Source organism: Bombina bombina, chromosome 1 (genome assembly GCF_027579735.1).
Source record: "Bombina bombina isolate aBomBom1 chromosome 1, aBomBom1.pri, whole genome shotgun sequence".
Lineage (NCBI taxonomy): Eukaryota > Metazoa > Chordata > Amphibia > Anura > Bombinatoridae > Bombina > Bombina bombina.
In genome coordinates, this window is record NC_069499.1 from 72,424,698 (window position 1) to 72,442,297 (window position 17,600).

A 17,600-nucleotide genomic window follows, 5' to 3' on the forward strand; every position below is an offset into this window, starting at 1 on the left:
AACGGTGCAACCTGGAGGGGTCAATCTGTGACTGTTGATACAAAGTAGCTCCTTAGTGAGTAGCTGTGGAAACCGGAGGTTCTGGCAAACAGATAGAGTCTTTTACATGTTAATGCAGCTGCTGAGAAAGCTGCTTGTAGAACTTAGAATGTTTTGTGAAACAGCTTAGAGGATTACTCAGGAATAACAAATCCGCTGTAGGTAGAATTTTGGTATCTTCTCATACACAGATGGTTACAAACAGTGGCGTAGTTTCAGCATACAATACATGATAACTAAGCACCTGTTTAAGGTGCATGGATCTCTTAAATAGGGGTGTGTCAAGAGAGCTGGATTTTGCAGGTAAAAGGAAAAGGTGGAGTGGAATCCAAACTGGGATACATAAAGAAAGTTATGCAAGGTAAAATGAAAAAGGTGAAGTGGAATTCTTATAGATCCCCCCCCCTCAAGCAAGCTGAGCCACGGCTTGAGGTCTAGGGCGAGTAGGGTATCGTCTGTGGAAACGGGAAACCAGTCTGGGAGCAGAAAGGTTGGTATTGGTTTCCCACGTATCATCCTCAGGGGGGTAACCCTTCCAACGGACTAGGTATTGTAACTCTCCATGAAGAATCCTGGAATCAAGAATATCCTGAACCTCAAACGTGTCTACATCTAGAATAGTGGGTATAGGTGGAGGTATAATTTCCGTGGAGACAGAAGCAGCAGCAGGTTTTTAACAGGATACATGGAAGGTTGGGTGGATCTTTAAAGAAGAAGGAAGGTCCAAGGTAACAGCGTTGTTATTTATGATGTGGGTGATAGGAAATGGCCAGATGAAGAGACCTGCTAACTTTTTGCTGGGAATTTGTAAACATAATTTTTTTGTGGAGAGTCAGACCCTATCACCAATTACTTACACCTAGATTTAGAGTTTTGCGTTAGAAGGGGTGCGTTAGCTACGCGTGTTTTTTTTCCCCCCGCACCTTTTAAACAACGCTGGTATTTAGAGTTCTCTGAAGGGCTGCGTTAGGCTCCAAAAAGGGAGTGTAGAGCATAATTTACCGCCACTTCAACTCTAAATACCAGCATTGCTTACGGACGCGGCCAGCTTCAAGAACGTGCTCGTGCACGATATCCCCATAGGAAACAATGGGGCAGTTTGAGCTGAAAAAAACCCTAACACCTGCAAAAAAGCAGCATTCAGCTCCTAACGCAGCCCCATTGTTTCCTATGGGGAAACACTTCCTAAGTCTGTACCTAACACCCTAACATGTACCCCGAGTCTAAACACCCCTAACCTTACACTTATTAACCCCTAATCTGCCGCCCCCGCTATCGCTGACCCCTGCATTTTATTATTAACCCCTAATCTGCCGCTCTGTACACCGCCGCAACCTACATTATAGTTATGTACCCCTAATCTGCTGCCCCTAACATCGCCGACCCCTATATTATATTTATTAACCCCTAATCTGCCCCCCCCCAAAGTCGCCGCTACCTAACTACACTTATTAACCCCTAATCTGCCGACCATACCTCGCCGCCACTATAATAAATGTATTAACCCCTAAACCGCCTCACTCCCACCTCAAAAACCCTATAATAAATAGTATTAACCCCTAATCTGCCCTCCCTAACATCGCCGACACCTAACTTCAAGTATTAACCCCAAATCTGCCGACCGGACTTCGCCGCTACTCTAATAAATGTATTAACCCCTAAAGCTAAGTCTAACCCAAACACTAACACCCCCCTAAGTTAAATTTAATTTAAATCTAACGAAATAAAATAAATCTTATTAAATAAATTAATCCTATTTAAAGCTAAATACTTACGTGTAAAATAAACCCTAATATAGCTACAATATAATTATTCGTTATATTGTAGCTATATTAGCATTTATATTTATTTTACAGGCAACTTTGTATTTATTTTAACTAGGTACAATAGCTATTAAATAGTTAATAACTATTTAATAGCTACCTAGTTAAAATAAGTACAAAATTACCTGTAAAATAAATCCTAAACCTAAGTTACAATTAAACCTAACACTACACTATCAATAAATTAATTAACTAAGCTATCTACAATTATCTACAATTAAATCAAATAAACTAAATTACAAAAACAAACAAACACTAAATTACAAAAAATAAAAAAAGATTACAAGAATTTTAAAACTATTACACCTACTCTAAGGCCCCCTAAAAAAATAACAAAGCCCCCCAAAAATAAAAAAATGCCCTACCCTATTCTAAAATAAAAAGTTAACAGCTCTTTTACCTTACCAGGGCCTTTTGTGGGGCATGCCCCAAAGGAAAACAGCTCTTTTGCATTTAAAAAAAACATACAATACCCCCCCAACATTACAACCACCACCCACATACCCCTAATCTAAACCAAACACACCCCTTAAAAAACCTAACACTAGCCCCTGAATATCTCCCTACCTTATCTTCACCACGCCGGGTATCACCGATCCGTCCAGAAGGAGGGTCCGAAGTCTTCATCCTATCCGGCAAGAAGAGGTCCAGAAGAGGGTCCGAAGTCTTCATCCTATGCGGCAGGAAGAGGACATCCAGACCAGGTAGACATGTTCATCCAGGCGGCGTCTTCTATCTTCATCCATCCGGCGCGGAGCGGGACCATCTTGAAGCAGCCGACGCGGATCCATCCTCTTCTTCCGGCGACTCCTGACGAATGAAGGTTCCTTTAAGTGACGTCATCCAAGATGGCGTCCCTCGAATTCCGATTGGCTGATAGGATTCTATCAGCAATCGGAATTAAGGTAGGAAAAATCTGATTGGCTGATTGAATCAGCCAATCAGATTCAAGTTCAATCCGATTGGCTGATCCAATCAGCCAATCAGATTGAGCTCACATTCTATTGGCTGTTCCGATCAGCCAATAGAATGCAAGCTCAATCCGATTGGCTGATCCAATCAGAATTCGAGGGACGCCATCTTGGATGACATCACTTAAAGGAACCATCATTCGTCGGGAGTCGCCGGAAGAAGAGGATGGATACGCGTCGGCTGATTCAAGATGGTCCCGCTCCACGCCGGATGGATGAAGATAGAAGACGCTGCCTGGATGAACATGTCTACCGGTCCGGATGTCCTCTTCTTGCCGGATAGGATGAAGAGTAAGACTTCGGACCCTCTTCTGGACCTCTTCTTTCCGGATAGGATGAAGACTTCAGACCCTCTTCTGGACGGATCGGTGATACCCGGTGTGGTGAAGATAATGTAGGGAGATCTTCAGGGGCTTAGTGTTAGGTTTTTTAAAAGGGGTGTTTGGGTTAGATTAGGGGTATGTGGGTGGTGGGTTGTAATGTTGGGGGGTATTGTATGTTTTTTTTAAATGCAAAAGAGTTGTTTTCTTTGGGCATGCCCCGCAAAAGGCCCTTTTAAGGGCTGGTAAGGTAATAGAGCTGTTAACCTTTATTTTAGAATAGGGGTAGGGCATTTTTTTATTTTGGGGGGGCTTTGTTATTTTTTTAGGGTGTAATTAGTTTAAAATTCTTGTAATCTTTTTTATTTTTTGTAATTTAGTGTTTGTTTTTGTAATTTAGTTTAGTTGATTTAATTTGTAGATAATTGTAGATAGTTTAGTTAATTAATTTATTGATAGTGTAGTGTTAGGTTAAATTGTAACTTAGGTTAGGATTTATTTTACAGGTAATTTTGTACTTATTTTAACTAGGTAGCTATTAAATAGTTATTAACTATTTAATAGCTATTGTACCGAGTTAAAATAAATACAAAGTTTGCCTGTAAAATAAATATAAATCCTAAAATAGCTACAATATAATTATTCGTTATATTGTAGCTATATTAGGGTTTATTTTACAGGTAAGTATTTAGGCTTTAAATAGGATTAATTTATTTAATAAGATTTATTTTATTTTGTTAGATTTAAATTATATTTAACTTAGGGGGGTGTTAGTGTTAGGGTTAGACTTAGCTTTAGGGGTTAATACATTTATTAGAGTAGCGGCGAGGTCCGGTCGGCAGATTAGGGGTTAATAAGTGTAGTTAGGTAGCTGCGACGTTGGGGGGGCAGATTAGTGGTTAATAAATATTATGTAGGTGTTGGCGATGTTAGGGGCAGCAGATTAGGGGTACATAGGGATAATGTAGGTTGCGGCGGTGTGCGGTTGGCAGATTAGGGGTTAAAATTTTTTATTAGAGTGGCAGCGATGTGGGGGGACCTCGGTTTAGGGGTACATAGGTAGTTTATGGGTGTTAGTGTACTTTAGAGCACAGTAGTTAAGAGCTTTATGAACCGGCGTTAGCCCATAAAGCTCTTAAATCCTGACTTTTTTTTGCGGCTGGAGTCTTGTCGTTAGAGTTCTAACGCTCACTTCAGCCAAGACTCTAAATACCAGCGTTAGAAAGATCCCATTGAAAAGATAGGATATGCAATTGACGTAAGGTGATCTGCGGTATGGAAAAGTCGCGGCTGGAAAGTGAGCGTTAGACCCTTTCCTGACTGACTCTAAATACCAGCGGGCGGCCAAAACCAGCGTTAGGACCCCTTAACGCTGGATTGGACGGCTAACGCAGAACTCTAAATCTAGGCGATAGTTAGGTGAGGGTCTTCTTCTGAGGTCATAAAATTGCTTCTGAGTAGCTTGAGCTTGTTGTATGTTTTTCCGTAGAAATTGGAAAATTTCTGTTAGTTTTTGGGAAAGCTCATCAATTGAAGGAATGTTGACAGCGTCAACATGATTTAGTGTCATTCTGGGATGGTAAGAAAAGTTAGCATAGAAAGGAGTTATGTTTGAGGATGAGTTTAGGGAATTATTGTAAGAGAATTCAGCCATTGAGAGGAAGTTCATCCAGTCTTGTTGGTGGTAGGCACAATAGCACCTCAAATATTGCTCCAGCCATTGATTCACTCTCTCAGCTTGGCCATTGGTCTGGGGATGGTATGAACTGGAGAGGCAATGTTCTATTTGCAGAAGACTAGTGAGAAGTTTCCAGAACCGAGAAGTGAACTGGCTTCCCCTATCAGTTGTGAGGATTGATATTAGTCCATGAATTCGTACAATGGAGTCCAAGAACAATTGAGCAGTCTCTGCAGAGGTAGGTAACTTGTGAAATGGGATGAAGTGTGCCATCTTAGTTAGCAAGTCAGTGACAACTAAGATGGTATTGTTCCCGGAACTAACTGGTAATTCAACCAGGAAATCCATACCTAAATGGGACCAGGGTTTTTCAGGAACGAGCAAAGGCATTAAGAATCCATATGGGGGTTTCTTTTCTGATTTTGATGTAGTGCATACAATACACATGCTGATATACTCCTTTACGCTGGAATCCATATTCGGCCACCAATAATATCTTTTAAGCAAATCCAATGTTCTGTGAATACCTGGATGACCAGATAAAGGTGTGTCATGATGGTCTTTAATTAATTGTGCTCTGACTTTTTCTGGAATATATAATTTATCAGTTATCTTATAGGTAAGTTGAGTTAAAGGTATGCTTCTGTCAACTGATTGTAAACTTGCCTGAGAGAATGGTAGAGAACTGATAAACTTTTTTAGTGGAGTTTTCGGTGTTGTTGGAGCAATCAGACATAAAGGTGCTTCAATACGAGAAAGGGCATCTGCTTTACCATTCCGTGAACCTGGATGGTAGATTATTTGGTAATTGAAATGCTAAATTAGAGATTCCATCTGACTTGTCTACCAGACAAGGTTTTATTTTTTCTGTAGAAACTCTAAGTTGCGGTGATCAGTAAAGATAATCACTGGTTGTTCAGTAGCCTCTAGTAGGTGTCTCCAATGCTTGAATGCCTTCTTGATCGCCAGGAGTTCTTTCTCCCCCACAGGAAATTCAATTCAGCAGGAGTAAGGGTTTTGGAGAAGAAAAGCAACCGGGTAGAGAGGATCAGTTAGACTTTTTTGTTGGAGAGTACAGCTCCCAAGGCGTATTCAGAGAGTCCACTTCTAAGATGAATTGTAATGAAGAATCAGGGAAGCAAAGAAATTGGTGCTATTGTGAATGAACTCTTTAAGAATTGAAAGGCATCATTAGCTTGTGGGTTCCATCTGAAGGGTGAGTTAGAACTAGGGAGCTTGGTAAGAGGTTTAGCAATTGTGGAGTAGTTTTTAATGAATTTCCTGTAATAATTGCTAAAACCTAAAAAACGTTGTAATTGTTTCCTGTTTCTAGGTTCAGGCCATTGCGTAACAGTTTCTACTTTATCTTGTTGCATTTGAATCCCATGGGGACTAATGAAGTATCCTCGGAAGGATATTTCTTGTGTATGGAACTGACATTTTTCAGCCTTTGCGTAAAGGCGATGAATTTGTAACCTGGAGAGAACCCAACTCACATACTTTATATGTTCTTCCAATGTTGCTGAGTAGATCAAGATATCGTCCAAATAAACTACAACACAGGTATCGAGCAGATCACGGAAAATGTTGTTGATGAAAAATTGAAAGGTTGCAGGTGCATTGGTCAACCCAAAAGGCATAACGAGATACTCATACAGCCCATATCTTGTTCTAAAGGCAGTTAGCCAATCGTCTCCTTCTCTGACATGGATTAAATTGTAGGCACCTCTTAAGTCCAATTTCGTAAATATTTTTGCATGCTGTAGACGTTCTATCAGTTCAGTGGCAGGGGATATCTATTCTTCTTGGTTATTTTGTTGAGATCCCTATAATCGATTATGGGACATAGGGATAGGTCTTTGTTCCTTACGAAGAATATTCCGGCTGCAGCGGAGGAAACAGAAGGTCTAATAAAGCCTTTTCTTAAATTTTCTTCCAAGTAAGTTTTCAAATGATCAAGCTCTGGTTGGCAGAGGGGATAGAGACGTCCGCAGGGTGGTGAAGTTCCTGATTTTATATCTATGGGGCAATCGTATGAACGATGAGGTGGTAGGGTCACTGCTTCCTTTTTACTGAATACTTCTATGAACTTAGAATAGACTTGTGGAATGGCTGCAGATTCCACAGAGGATTCTGTGATTTGTAACAAAGGAGAATGGGTATAGCAGGTCTCACGACAATAGGGGGAATCCAGACTGCATTGTAAGGTTTTCCAGTTAATGGTTGCTTCATGTTGTTGAAGCCACTGTATGTCCAGAACAATTTCAAAGAGAGGAGATTGAATTACGTAGAATGAAATGTATTCATGGTGTGCTGTTTGTGTAGTCACTAATAGAGGAATAGTGTGATGAGTGATTGGTCCTGATGTTATTTCTGAACCATCTACAACATGAATACAGACAGGAGAGAGTTTTTTTATCAGTGGAATTTTATTAATTACTACAAGTGATTTATCTATATAATATCCTTGTGCCCCAGTGTCAACGATAGCTTCTTTCTTCAAGCGATTTTTTTTTTTATTTATTCATTTTTATTATCATTATTTAGCAGCATGGTACAAAAGGATGTCATTGTTGATACAAAAGTTTAAACAGAAACAAAAGAGGGAGAAACCATCAGTCTCCAAAAGAATGGAGAACAAACTCCCATATAGTAAAATGAAATAGTAGAGCTAGACTGTCTGTGATAAGTCCATTTGAAAACAGTCGCCCCACTCCATATAAATGCATGGTGATTGACAATGACCCCAATGTACAAAACATAACTCAAACAACAACAAAACTATGCCGAAATTTCTTAATTTAAGATCATATTTGTATATATTCTACACATCTAGTGGTATCCCTCGACTTTGTATTTAACTATCAACCTTTGAGAGAAGTGCTAAGCTAAAGAGGTCATTATTAGAGTATCAGGCAGGGGTGGGACCACGTCAGCCATACCTCTCTAAGAAAACACTAGGCCTGTCACTCCCCTAGGTCACTCCTGTAACTTGTGTAAAGCTCCCCCCTTCTATCCTCAGATCATTTGGATTTCATCCCAGATGAATTTTAAATCATGGAAGGAATCCTAACCTATTCGATTTAAAAGAAACCATATTCTTCCATTCTCAAGGTATCTGTCATGTGAGAGTGCCAGTCCTTTAGGGTCGGGCAGATTTGAGATTTCCAGAGCCTAGCGACTAAGGATCTAGCAGAATTCAATGCCAACTGAATTAGTTGTGTTTCTTAATTTACATTTACATTTAGGTAACAGGTTCAGTAGGGCCGTTGTCGGGTCTAGCTGATAGGAATCCCCCCGCCCCATTATGACTTGTAGGATATTCTGCATGCCCTCACCAAAAAGGTGACAATTTAGGACATGCCCACCATATGTGTGTCATCATCCCCCTTTCCCCGCAACCCCTCCAACAAAGGTCCGACGAGGCAGGGAAAATCCATTTAAGTCTGGTAGGTGTTAAGTACCACCTAGTCAGGAGTTTGTAATTTGTCTCTAAAAATCTAGCTGAGGATGAAGATTTTCTTTGTATTATTAAAATTTTTAACCCCACTCTGCTTCTGTGATAGTCTTATTCAATTCCCTATGCCAGCGTTCTATATAATCAGGAAGTTTTGAGCTCTGTGCATTAACTAGGAGTCTCTTAGCCCATGATAAGGTGTGATGTGCTGAACTTGTCATAGGCATGTCTGTTCGAAGGGTGTGAGATTTCTTGTAAGTGACTAACAAAAACTCCACCTAGGATGTCTGTAAGGTCTGACCTGTTTTTGAGTTTGCCCTCATTGAGTAAATTAAATAGGGGAAACCGTGTAACCCATCTCCCAATTATTCAGGTTATTCCTGTCAAACATTACCCCCCCTAATAGCTCAGCATTCGGGGAAATTGGGGACATGGGTGATCTGAGTGTTGATATTCCTGGGAATCTCTTTATCAAAGTGTCCCATAATTCGAACACATCGGGGGGTAGTTATCACGTGTCTACTTTTCCTGCCTTCGCCGGCCCAATACGCCCGCCTAAGCTCGCCTCACATCGCCGCCGCAGACCTGCAAAAATTCGCCTAAGTTGTCAAAAAAGCTGTCAAAAATCTGCGCACCAAGTACAGGGCGATGAGCAGCGGACTGTGAGAGTTATCACTTATCCGATCTCGCTGCTCTTCGGCTTTTTGACAGCTTTCTTTGCTAGCCTGTCACTAAGCACCCACACTAAACTACACTGTTCTTACCCCCTATACCCGGCGCCCCCCGGAGCCTCCCCGCAACTAAATAAAGTTACTAACTCCTAAACCGCCGCTCCTAGACCCCGACGCAACTCTTATAAATGTATTAACCCCTAAACCGCCGCTCCTAGACCCCACCGCAACTCTTATAAATGTATTAACCCCTAAACCGCCACTCCCGGAGCCCACCACCACCTACATTATACCTAGTAACCCCTATCCTGCCCCCCCTATACCGTCGCCCTCAATAATAAAGTTATTAACCCCTATCCTGCTGATCCCGCACCTCGCCGCAACTAAATAAATAGTTTAACCCCTAAACTGCCGCTCCCTGACCATGCCGCAACCTATATTAAATTTATTAACCCCTATCCTGCCCCCCCTACACCGTCGCCACCTATAATAAATGTATTAACCCCTATCCTGCCCCCCACTACACCGCCGCCACTGTAATAAAATTATTAACCCCTAAACCTAAGTCTAACACTAACCCTAACACCCCCCTAACTTAAATATTAATTAAATAAATCTAAATAATATTTCTATTATGAACTAAATTATTCCTATTTAAAACTAAATACTTACCTTTAAAATAAACCCTAATATAGCTACAATATAATTAATAATTATATTGTAGCTATCTTAGGATTTATTTTTATTTTACAGGCATCTTTCAATTTATTTTAACTAGGTACAATAGCTATTAAATAGTTATTAACTATTTAATAGCTTACCCAGTTAAAATAAAGAGAAATTTACCTGTAAAATAAAAACTAACCTAAGTTACAATTACACCTAACACTTCACTATACTTTAATAAATTATTCCTATTTAAAACTAAATACTTACCTGTAAAATAAACCCTAAGATAGCTACAATGTAATTAATAATTACATTGTAGCTATTTTAGGAATTATATTTATTTTACAGGTAACTTTGTATTTATTTTAGCTAGTTAGAAATAGTTATTAAATAGTTATTAACTATTTAATAACTACCTAGCTAAAAGAAATACAAAATTACCTGTAAAATAAATCCTAACCTAAGTTACAATTAAACCTAACACTACACTATCATTAAATAAATTAAATAAATTAACTACAAATAAATACAATTAAATACAATTACATAAACTAACTAAAGTACAAAAAAAAGCTGTTACAAAAAAAAAAAAATAGGTTACAAAACATTTTAAAACTATTACAACAATTTAAGCTAATTACACCTAATCTAAGCCCCCTAATAAAATAACAAAGCCCCCCAAAATAAAAAAATGCCCTACCCTATTCTAAATTAAAAAAGTTCAAAGCTCTTTTACCTTACCAGCCCTTAAAAGGGCCTTTTGTGGGGCATGCCCCAAAGAATTAAGCTCTTTTGCCTGTAAAAGAAAAATACAACCCCCCCAACATTACAACCCACCACCCACATACCCCTAATCTAACCCAAACCCCCCTTAAAATAACCTAACACTAATCCCCTGAAGATCATCCTACCTTTAGTCGTCTTCACTCAGCCGAGCAGCGATGGAACCGAAGAGGAGATCCGGAGCGGCAGAAGTGATCATCCAAGGGGGCGCTGAAGAAATCTTCCATCCGATGAAGTGATCCTCCAGTCGGGCGCTGAAGAAGTCTTCTATTCGGGCGATGTCATCTTCCAAGAGGGCCTGAAGAAGTCTTCTATCCAGGCGATGTCATCTTCCAAGCGCGGTCTTCAATCTTCATCCCGCCGACGCGGAACATCCTTCTTTACCGACTAATTAATGTTAGGTTATTTTAAGGGGGTTTGGGTTAGATTAGGGGTATGTGGATGGTGGGTTTTAATATTGGGGGGGGTTGTATTTTTCTTTTACAGGCAAAAGAGCTGAACTCTTTGGGGCATGCCCCCACAAAAGGCCCTTTTAAGGGCTGGTAAGGGTAAAACTTTTTTTAATTTAGAATAGGGTAGGGCATTTTTTTATTTTGGGGGGCTTTGTTATTTTATTAGGGGGCTTAGATTAGGTGTAATTAGCTTAAAATTGTTGTAATATTTTTAAAAATATTTGTAACCTATTTTTTTTATTTTTTGTAACTTAGCTTTTTTTTTTTTTTGTACTTAGTTAGTTTATGTAATTGTTTAGGAAGAGATTTTGAACCTTTATTTTTTAAGCATAAATTATCTGCCTAAGTGTTTTGTTTCTTATCTTTGATTTTTGCTTAAAGTAATGCAATTTTAAAGGATTATACCTGAACACTTAAGGAGCAGTGCAATAAGCATATGAAATACTTAATTAACAAAAAATGGACTATACAGGCTAAATAAGACTGTTGGTCCTAAAGGAGATGCTTTTATTGTACTGTAAAATGGATTATAGAGATTAATTCGGTGAATTACTGTAACTTGCAATTGATGGAAGTGTGTGACCAAACTTAAAATATAACCTTTATTTATTTATTTTAAAAAAGACAGCATAAATTGTGTGTGTATGCTACCCTGGAGAGAGTTAAAAAACACACTCTCTGTTGATTGTAAGATACTTAGCTTATATGATATCACTAATATAAAGTACTTGGTAACCCTGTTGTAAGACCAAGATTGTATTCTAGGTGTATCTGTATATTTGTCTATCTAAGGACTGTATGGCCTAATATATGGCCAATCCTTCAGATTATCCCAAGTGGGTATTAATATATGGTATACCTGTTATACTTGAACTCAATGGTCTTTGTAGGTAAATAAGCTTTTAGGGCATTATGAACATCAGTGTTCAGCTCTATAACCAATATACAGTAAGCCGATACTAATGTATGCACTTGCTGTAAAATATCTGTTGGTTACTCTAGGTTTTGAGGATTGCCTTTATGTCAGTCTCTATAATGCATGACTTGTACTTGTTTATTTAGTTAATTTTGCAACTCTAACTGATATTGATTAAATTCAGTATGATTGTGCATATACAGCTGCATAGAGGGATAAACTCAGATTTCAGCTAGTGGTAATTTAAGACAGTCTGAGCCCTGTAGTACTACACCTAATGGTGTCAGAATACTTATCGTTATAGCATCTTAATAGATTCTGGGAATTCCCAACCTGTCTGGAGCTGTATTTAAAGTGAATATTTAGACTAAAGCTTCTTAATTGTGCTTAAATTGCATACAAACTTATTTTTACTGTCGCACTGTTTTTGCTTCAGTAGTGCTACAGCGTTACTAAATTACAGCTTGTAATTATTTGACACTATGTGTCTAATATTTTATTATCTTAGCACAATTTTATTATCTAAGCACAATTAAGAAGCTTTAGTCTAAATATTCACTTTAAATACAGCTCCAGACAGGTTGGGAATTCCCAGAATCTATTAAGATGCTATAAACGATAAGTATTCTGACACCATTAGGTGTAGTACTACAGGGCTCAGACTGTCTTAAATTACCACTAGCTGAAATCTGAGTTTATCCCTCTATGCAGCTGTATATGCACAATCATACTGAATTTAATCAATATCAGTTAGAGTTGCAAAATTAACTAAATAAACAAGTACAAGTCATGCATTATAGAGACTGACATAAAGGCAATCCTCAAAACCTAGAGTAACCAACAGATATTTTACAGCAAGTGCATACATTAGTATCGGCTTACTGTATATTGGTTATAGAGCTGAACACTGATGTTCATAATGCCCTAAAAGCTTATTTACCTACAAAGACCATTGAGTTCAAGTATAACAGGTATACCATATATTAATACCCACTTGGGATAATCTGAAGGATTGGCCATATATTAGGCCATACAGTCCTTAGATAGACAAATATACAGATACACCTAGAATACAATCTTGGTCTTACAACAGGGTTACCAAGTACTTTATATTAGTGATATCATATAAGCTAAGTATCTTACAATCAACAGAGAGTGTGTTTTTAACTCTCTCCAGGGTAGCATACACACACAATTTATGCTGTCTTTTTTAAAATAAAATAAATAAAGGTTATATTTTAAGTTTGGTCACACACTTCCATCAATTGCAAGTTCCAGTAATTCACCGAATTAATCTCTATAATCCATTTTACAGTGCAATAAAAGCATCTCTTTAGTTTATGTAATTGTATTTAATTGTAGTTATTTGTAGTTAATTTATTTTAATTTATATAATGATAGTGTAGTGTTAGGTTTAATTGTAACTTAGGTTAGGATTTATTTTACATGTAATTTTGTTATTCTTTTAGCTAGGTAGTTATTAAATAGTTAATAACTATTTAATAACTATTCTAACTAGTTAAATAAATACAAAGTTACCTGTAAAATAAATATAATTCCTAAAATAGCTACAATGTAATTATTAATTACATAGTAGCTATCTTAGGGTTTATTTTACAGGTAAGTATTTAGTTTTAAATAGGAATAATTTATTAAAGTATAGTGTAGTGTTAGGTGTAATTGTAACTTAGGTTAGTTTTATTTTTACAGGTAAATTTCTCTTTATTTTAACTAGGTAAGCTATTAAATAGTTAATAACTATTAATAGCTATTGTACCTAGTTAAAATAAATTGAAAGTTACCTGTAAAATAAAAATAAACCCTAAGATAGCTACAATATAATTATTATTTATATTGTAGCTATATTAGGGTTTATTTTAAAGATAAGTATTAGTTTTAAAAAGGATTAATTTAGTTTCATAATAGAAATATTATTTAGATTTATTTAATTAATATTTAAGTTAGGGGGGGTGTTAGGGTTAGTGTTAGACTTAGGTTTAGGGGTTAATAAATTTATTACAGTGTCGACGGTGTAGTGGTTTGGCAGGATAGGGGTTATTAAATGTATTATAGGTGGCGACGGTGTAGGGGGGGCAGATTAGGGGTTAATAAGTTTAATATAGGTTGCGGCAGGGTCCGGGAGCGGCGGTTTAGGGGTTAAACTATTTATTTAGTTGCAGCGAGGTGCGGATTGGCAGGATAGGGGTTAATAACTTTATTATAGAGGGCGGCGGTGTAGGGGGGCAGGATAGGGGTTACTAGGTATAATGTAGGTGGCGGTGGGCTCCGGGAGCGGCGGTTTAGGGGTTAATACATTTATTATAGTTGCGACGGGGTCAGGGAGCGGCGGGTTTAGGGGTTAATATGTATAGAGTAGCTTCGCGGTGGGCTCCGGGAGCGGCGGTTTAGGGGTTAATATGTATAGAGTAGCTTGCAGTGGGCTCCGGGAGCGGCGGTTTAGGGGTTAATATGTATAGAGTAGCTTGCGGTGGGCTCCGGGAGCGGCGGTTTAGGGGTTAATATGTATAGAGTAGCTTGCGGTGGGCTCCGGGAGCAGCGGTTTAGGGTGTAATAACTTTATTTAGTTGCGGCGTTGTAGGGGGGACCGATTAGTGGTGTTTAGACTCGGGGTACATGTTAGGGTGTTAGGTGTAGACAGCTCCCATAGGAATCAATGGGATACTCTGGCAGCAGCGAACTTGTACTTTCACTATGGTCAGACTCCCATTGATTCCTATGAAAACCAGGTACGCTGGGCCGAAAAGTGCCGAGCGTACCTGCTAGTTTTTTGATAACTAGCAAAAGTAGTCAGATTGTGCCGCACTTGTGTGCGGAACATCTGGAGTGACGTAAGAATCGATCTGTGTCGGACTGAGTCCGGCGGATCGAAGTTTACGTCACAAAATTCTACTTTTGCCGGTTTTTAGCCTTTGATAACTAAGGCGAATCAGCCTCGCCACAAATACGCTGCGGAATTCCAGCGTATTTGAGGTTGACGGCTTGATAACTAGGCCCCATGGGTGTAAAAAGCGGGTATGTCTTCAACCATGGGGGTCGATTCTGCCCTGCTATCCAACATAAAGCTCCCGGAGAGGGGGAGTGAAGTATATGTGAATCTATTGGAATCCAAGCCTTAGAGTCCCTATTTCTGTGCCACTCTATGATTCTCTCTAAGCCCGTGGTCTGATAATAGGTTTCTATCTTAGGCAGACCCAACCCTCCCTCTCTGGCTGACCTGTACATAGTTGCCTTCTTAACTCTGGGTTTTATGCTACCCCAAACGAAGGAATCTAAAACGTGTTGTATCAGAGTAAGGAAGCCCTGTGGTAGGGTGATAGGGACAACTTGAATCACGTACAGCAACCTAGGGCGTACATTCATTTTCAAAATTTGGAGTCTACCCCACCATGAAAAGGTACAGTCCTTCGAAGTCTTTAAATCTGTCGATATAGTATTAAGTAGATTAGTGAAGTTAAGCTCTAGGAGGGCTTTCGTGTTTGTAGCAAGATACATCCCCAAATATTTGATCACTTGTGGTTGGTGTTTAAGAGTGCAGGACTGTAACAGGGTCTGAAATTCTTGAGGTGGGAGGGAGATATTTAACATTTCTGACTTTTGTTCATTAATCCTGAAATTGGAAAAGTCACCAAATTGTTTGAGAACTTTCAGGACCTCAGGGACAGATGTCTGGGGTGATGATAACGTGAACAGGACATTGTCTGCGTATAGCGAGAGTTTACAATCTAAAGGGCCTACTTTAATGCCGGAAACCAGCGGATTACTTCTTATTTTCTGTGCTAAGACTTCCATGCTGATTATGAATAAGATAGGGGAAAGCGGACAACCCTGCCTTGTGCCATTGTGGATAATGAAGGGATCGGACATCATATTATTTACTCTAACCCTTGCTGATGATGCATGATAAAGGCTCTGAATTCTATGAAGCATACCCTCCCCCAGACCCACCTCCCTAAGTGTAGCAAATAAAAAATCCCAGTTTAGGCGATCAAATGCTTTCTCAGCGTCTGTGGAAATAACCACCATATCCGTGTTTGTATGTTTAGCGTGATCTATTAATTGAAGTGATCTGATGGTGTTATCCCTGGCCTCTCGACCAGGCACAAAGCCAGCCTGATCAGAGTGGATAATCTGTGGGAGTATTCGGTTCAACCTATTAGCCAGTATTTTTGTAAAGATTTTTAAATCAGTGTTCAATAAAGAGATGGGCCTGTAATTACCGGGATGCGTGGGGGATTTACCTGGTTTGGGAATAACTGAAATCTGGGCTTCTAAGTATTCCGGGGGGAGATGTCCTTCCTTATCTATATATCTATATAACTCTAATAGATGTGGCGCTAATATATCCTTGTATGTTTTGTAATATTTGTTTGAAAACCCGTCTGGTCCAGGACTTTTATGCGATGGAAGGTCATTAATAGCTTTCAGTATTTCATGTAGTTTGATCGGTTCGTCTAAGCTCTCTTTGTCCTCTCTTTGAATCTTACTCAAATCTGCACTTTGAATATAAATGTCTAATAATTCTGCTTGCGTTACCCGCTCATTACAGGGGAGATTGTAAAGATTCCCATAGTAGGTCATGAAAGATTTAGCTATCAGATTTGAGTCCGACGTTTCCATGCCGTCGTCTGCTGTTATATTGAGAATGTAGTTGTGTAATGTTTTACGCTTTAAGGCCCTAGCGAGCAGGGTACCAGATTTGTTACCTCCATGGAAGTATATCTTCCTAAGATATAAATGCCTCCTTATGTAAGTAGTTTTGTAGGTGGGATCGTGATGTGGCTAGCACCGGCAAAAGATCCTGTCTCTGGGGATTACTTTTATCTGAATTTTCGTCAGTTTGTACTTTTCTTCAAGCGATTTTTATCCCACTGTAATGAGAGATGACGCAATGAATGGGTTTGTTATAAACAATTAAAGAAGTCAATAAAGGTGTAGACTTACTGGATTTATTTTTTTCCAGGATAGGGCAGTCTCTGACAGTGTGGGTAGCGTTGCCACAGTACATACATAATCCTTTATTTCTACATCTCAACCGTTCTTCGAGAGTCAGTGGACCACGAATGAACCCAAACTCCATGGCTTCTGCAGTGGGTGAACTGGAACTTGAGTGTGTACTATGAGTTGTAGATAACCCTGGTTTTTTGAAGGAGCTCTATGGACCATGGCGCTCAGTTTTTCTCTCTCTTAGCCTTCTATCAATCTGCATGCTTAATTTCATAAGCATTTCCAGTGAATCAGGTAGAGCTGTCTGGGCTAATTCATCTTTCATGGCCTCAGAGAGGCCAAGTCTGAACTGGTTGCGTAGTGCTACTTCATTCCAGAGGAAATTGGTAGCATATTGTTTAAATTTCGTTATATAGGACTCTACTGGTCGGCTTCCTTGTTTAAGTCTTCTCATTTTCACTTCTGCAGTTAGCTGTAGGTTAGTGTCAGAGTAGAGTTCATCCATTGCAGTTAAGAAAGAATTGAGAGAAGTTAGAACTGGGTTGTGTGTTTCATAAACGGAGTCTACCCATACTCTAGGTTCAGCTCTTAGGTATGAAATTAAAGTTAGCACTTTGATGTTGTCAGTAGCATAAGTTCTGGGTTTCAGGTGGAACAACAAAAGACAGGTGTTTTTAAAGTGTCTGTACTGGGTCCTGTCACTAGTGAAAAGTTCAGGAGGTGACACTAACGGTTCAGGTGTACTTTCTTGTGAAGGTGACTTTGGAATGACTGTGTCTTTGATCACCTTTCTTAAAGTCTCATTTTCCACCTGTAGCTCACGTAGTCCTTGGGACTATTGATCCACTCTTTGTGG

General features: G+C 39.1%; 1 protein-coding gene across 1 annotated transcript; it reads right to left on the bottom strand.

Annotated features, from left to right (window-relative positions):
* Positions 1 to 5,961: 5,961 nt before the first annotated feature.
* On the bottom strand, positions 5,962 to 6,471 carry RTL1 (retrotransposon Gag like 1). The gene has a single exon (XM_053707672.1). It carries the CDS (start codon positions 6,469 to 6,471, stop codon positions 5,962 to 5,964), a length of 510 nt encoding a protein of 169 aa, XP_053563647.1.
* Positions 6,472 to 17,600: the final 11,129 nt, after the last annotated feature.

Excerpts from the sequence above, each read along its gene's own strand:
- RTL1 (XM_053707672.1), bottom strand. The coding sequence starts at position 6,471 with ATGCCTTTTGGGTTGACCAATGCACCTGCAACCTTTCAATTTTTCATC.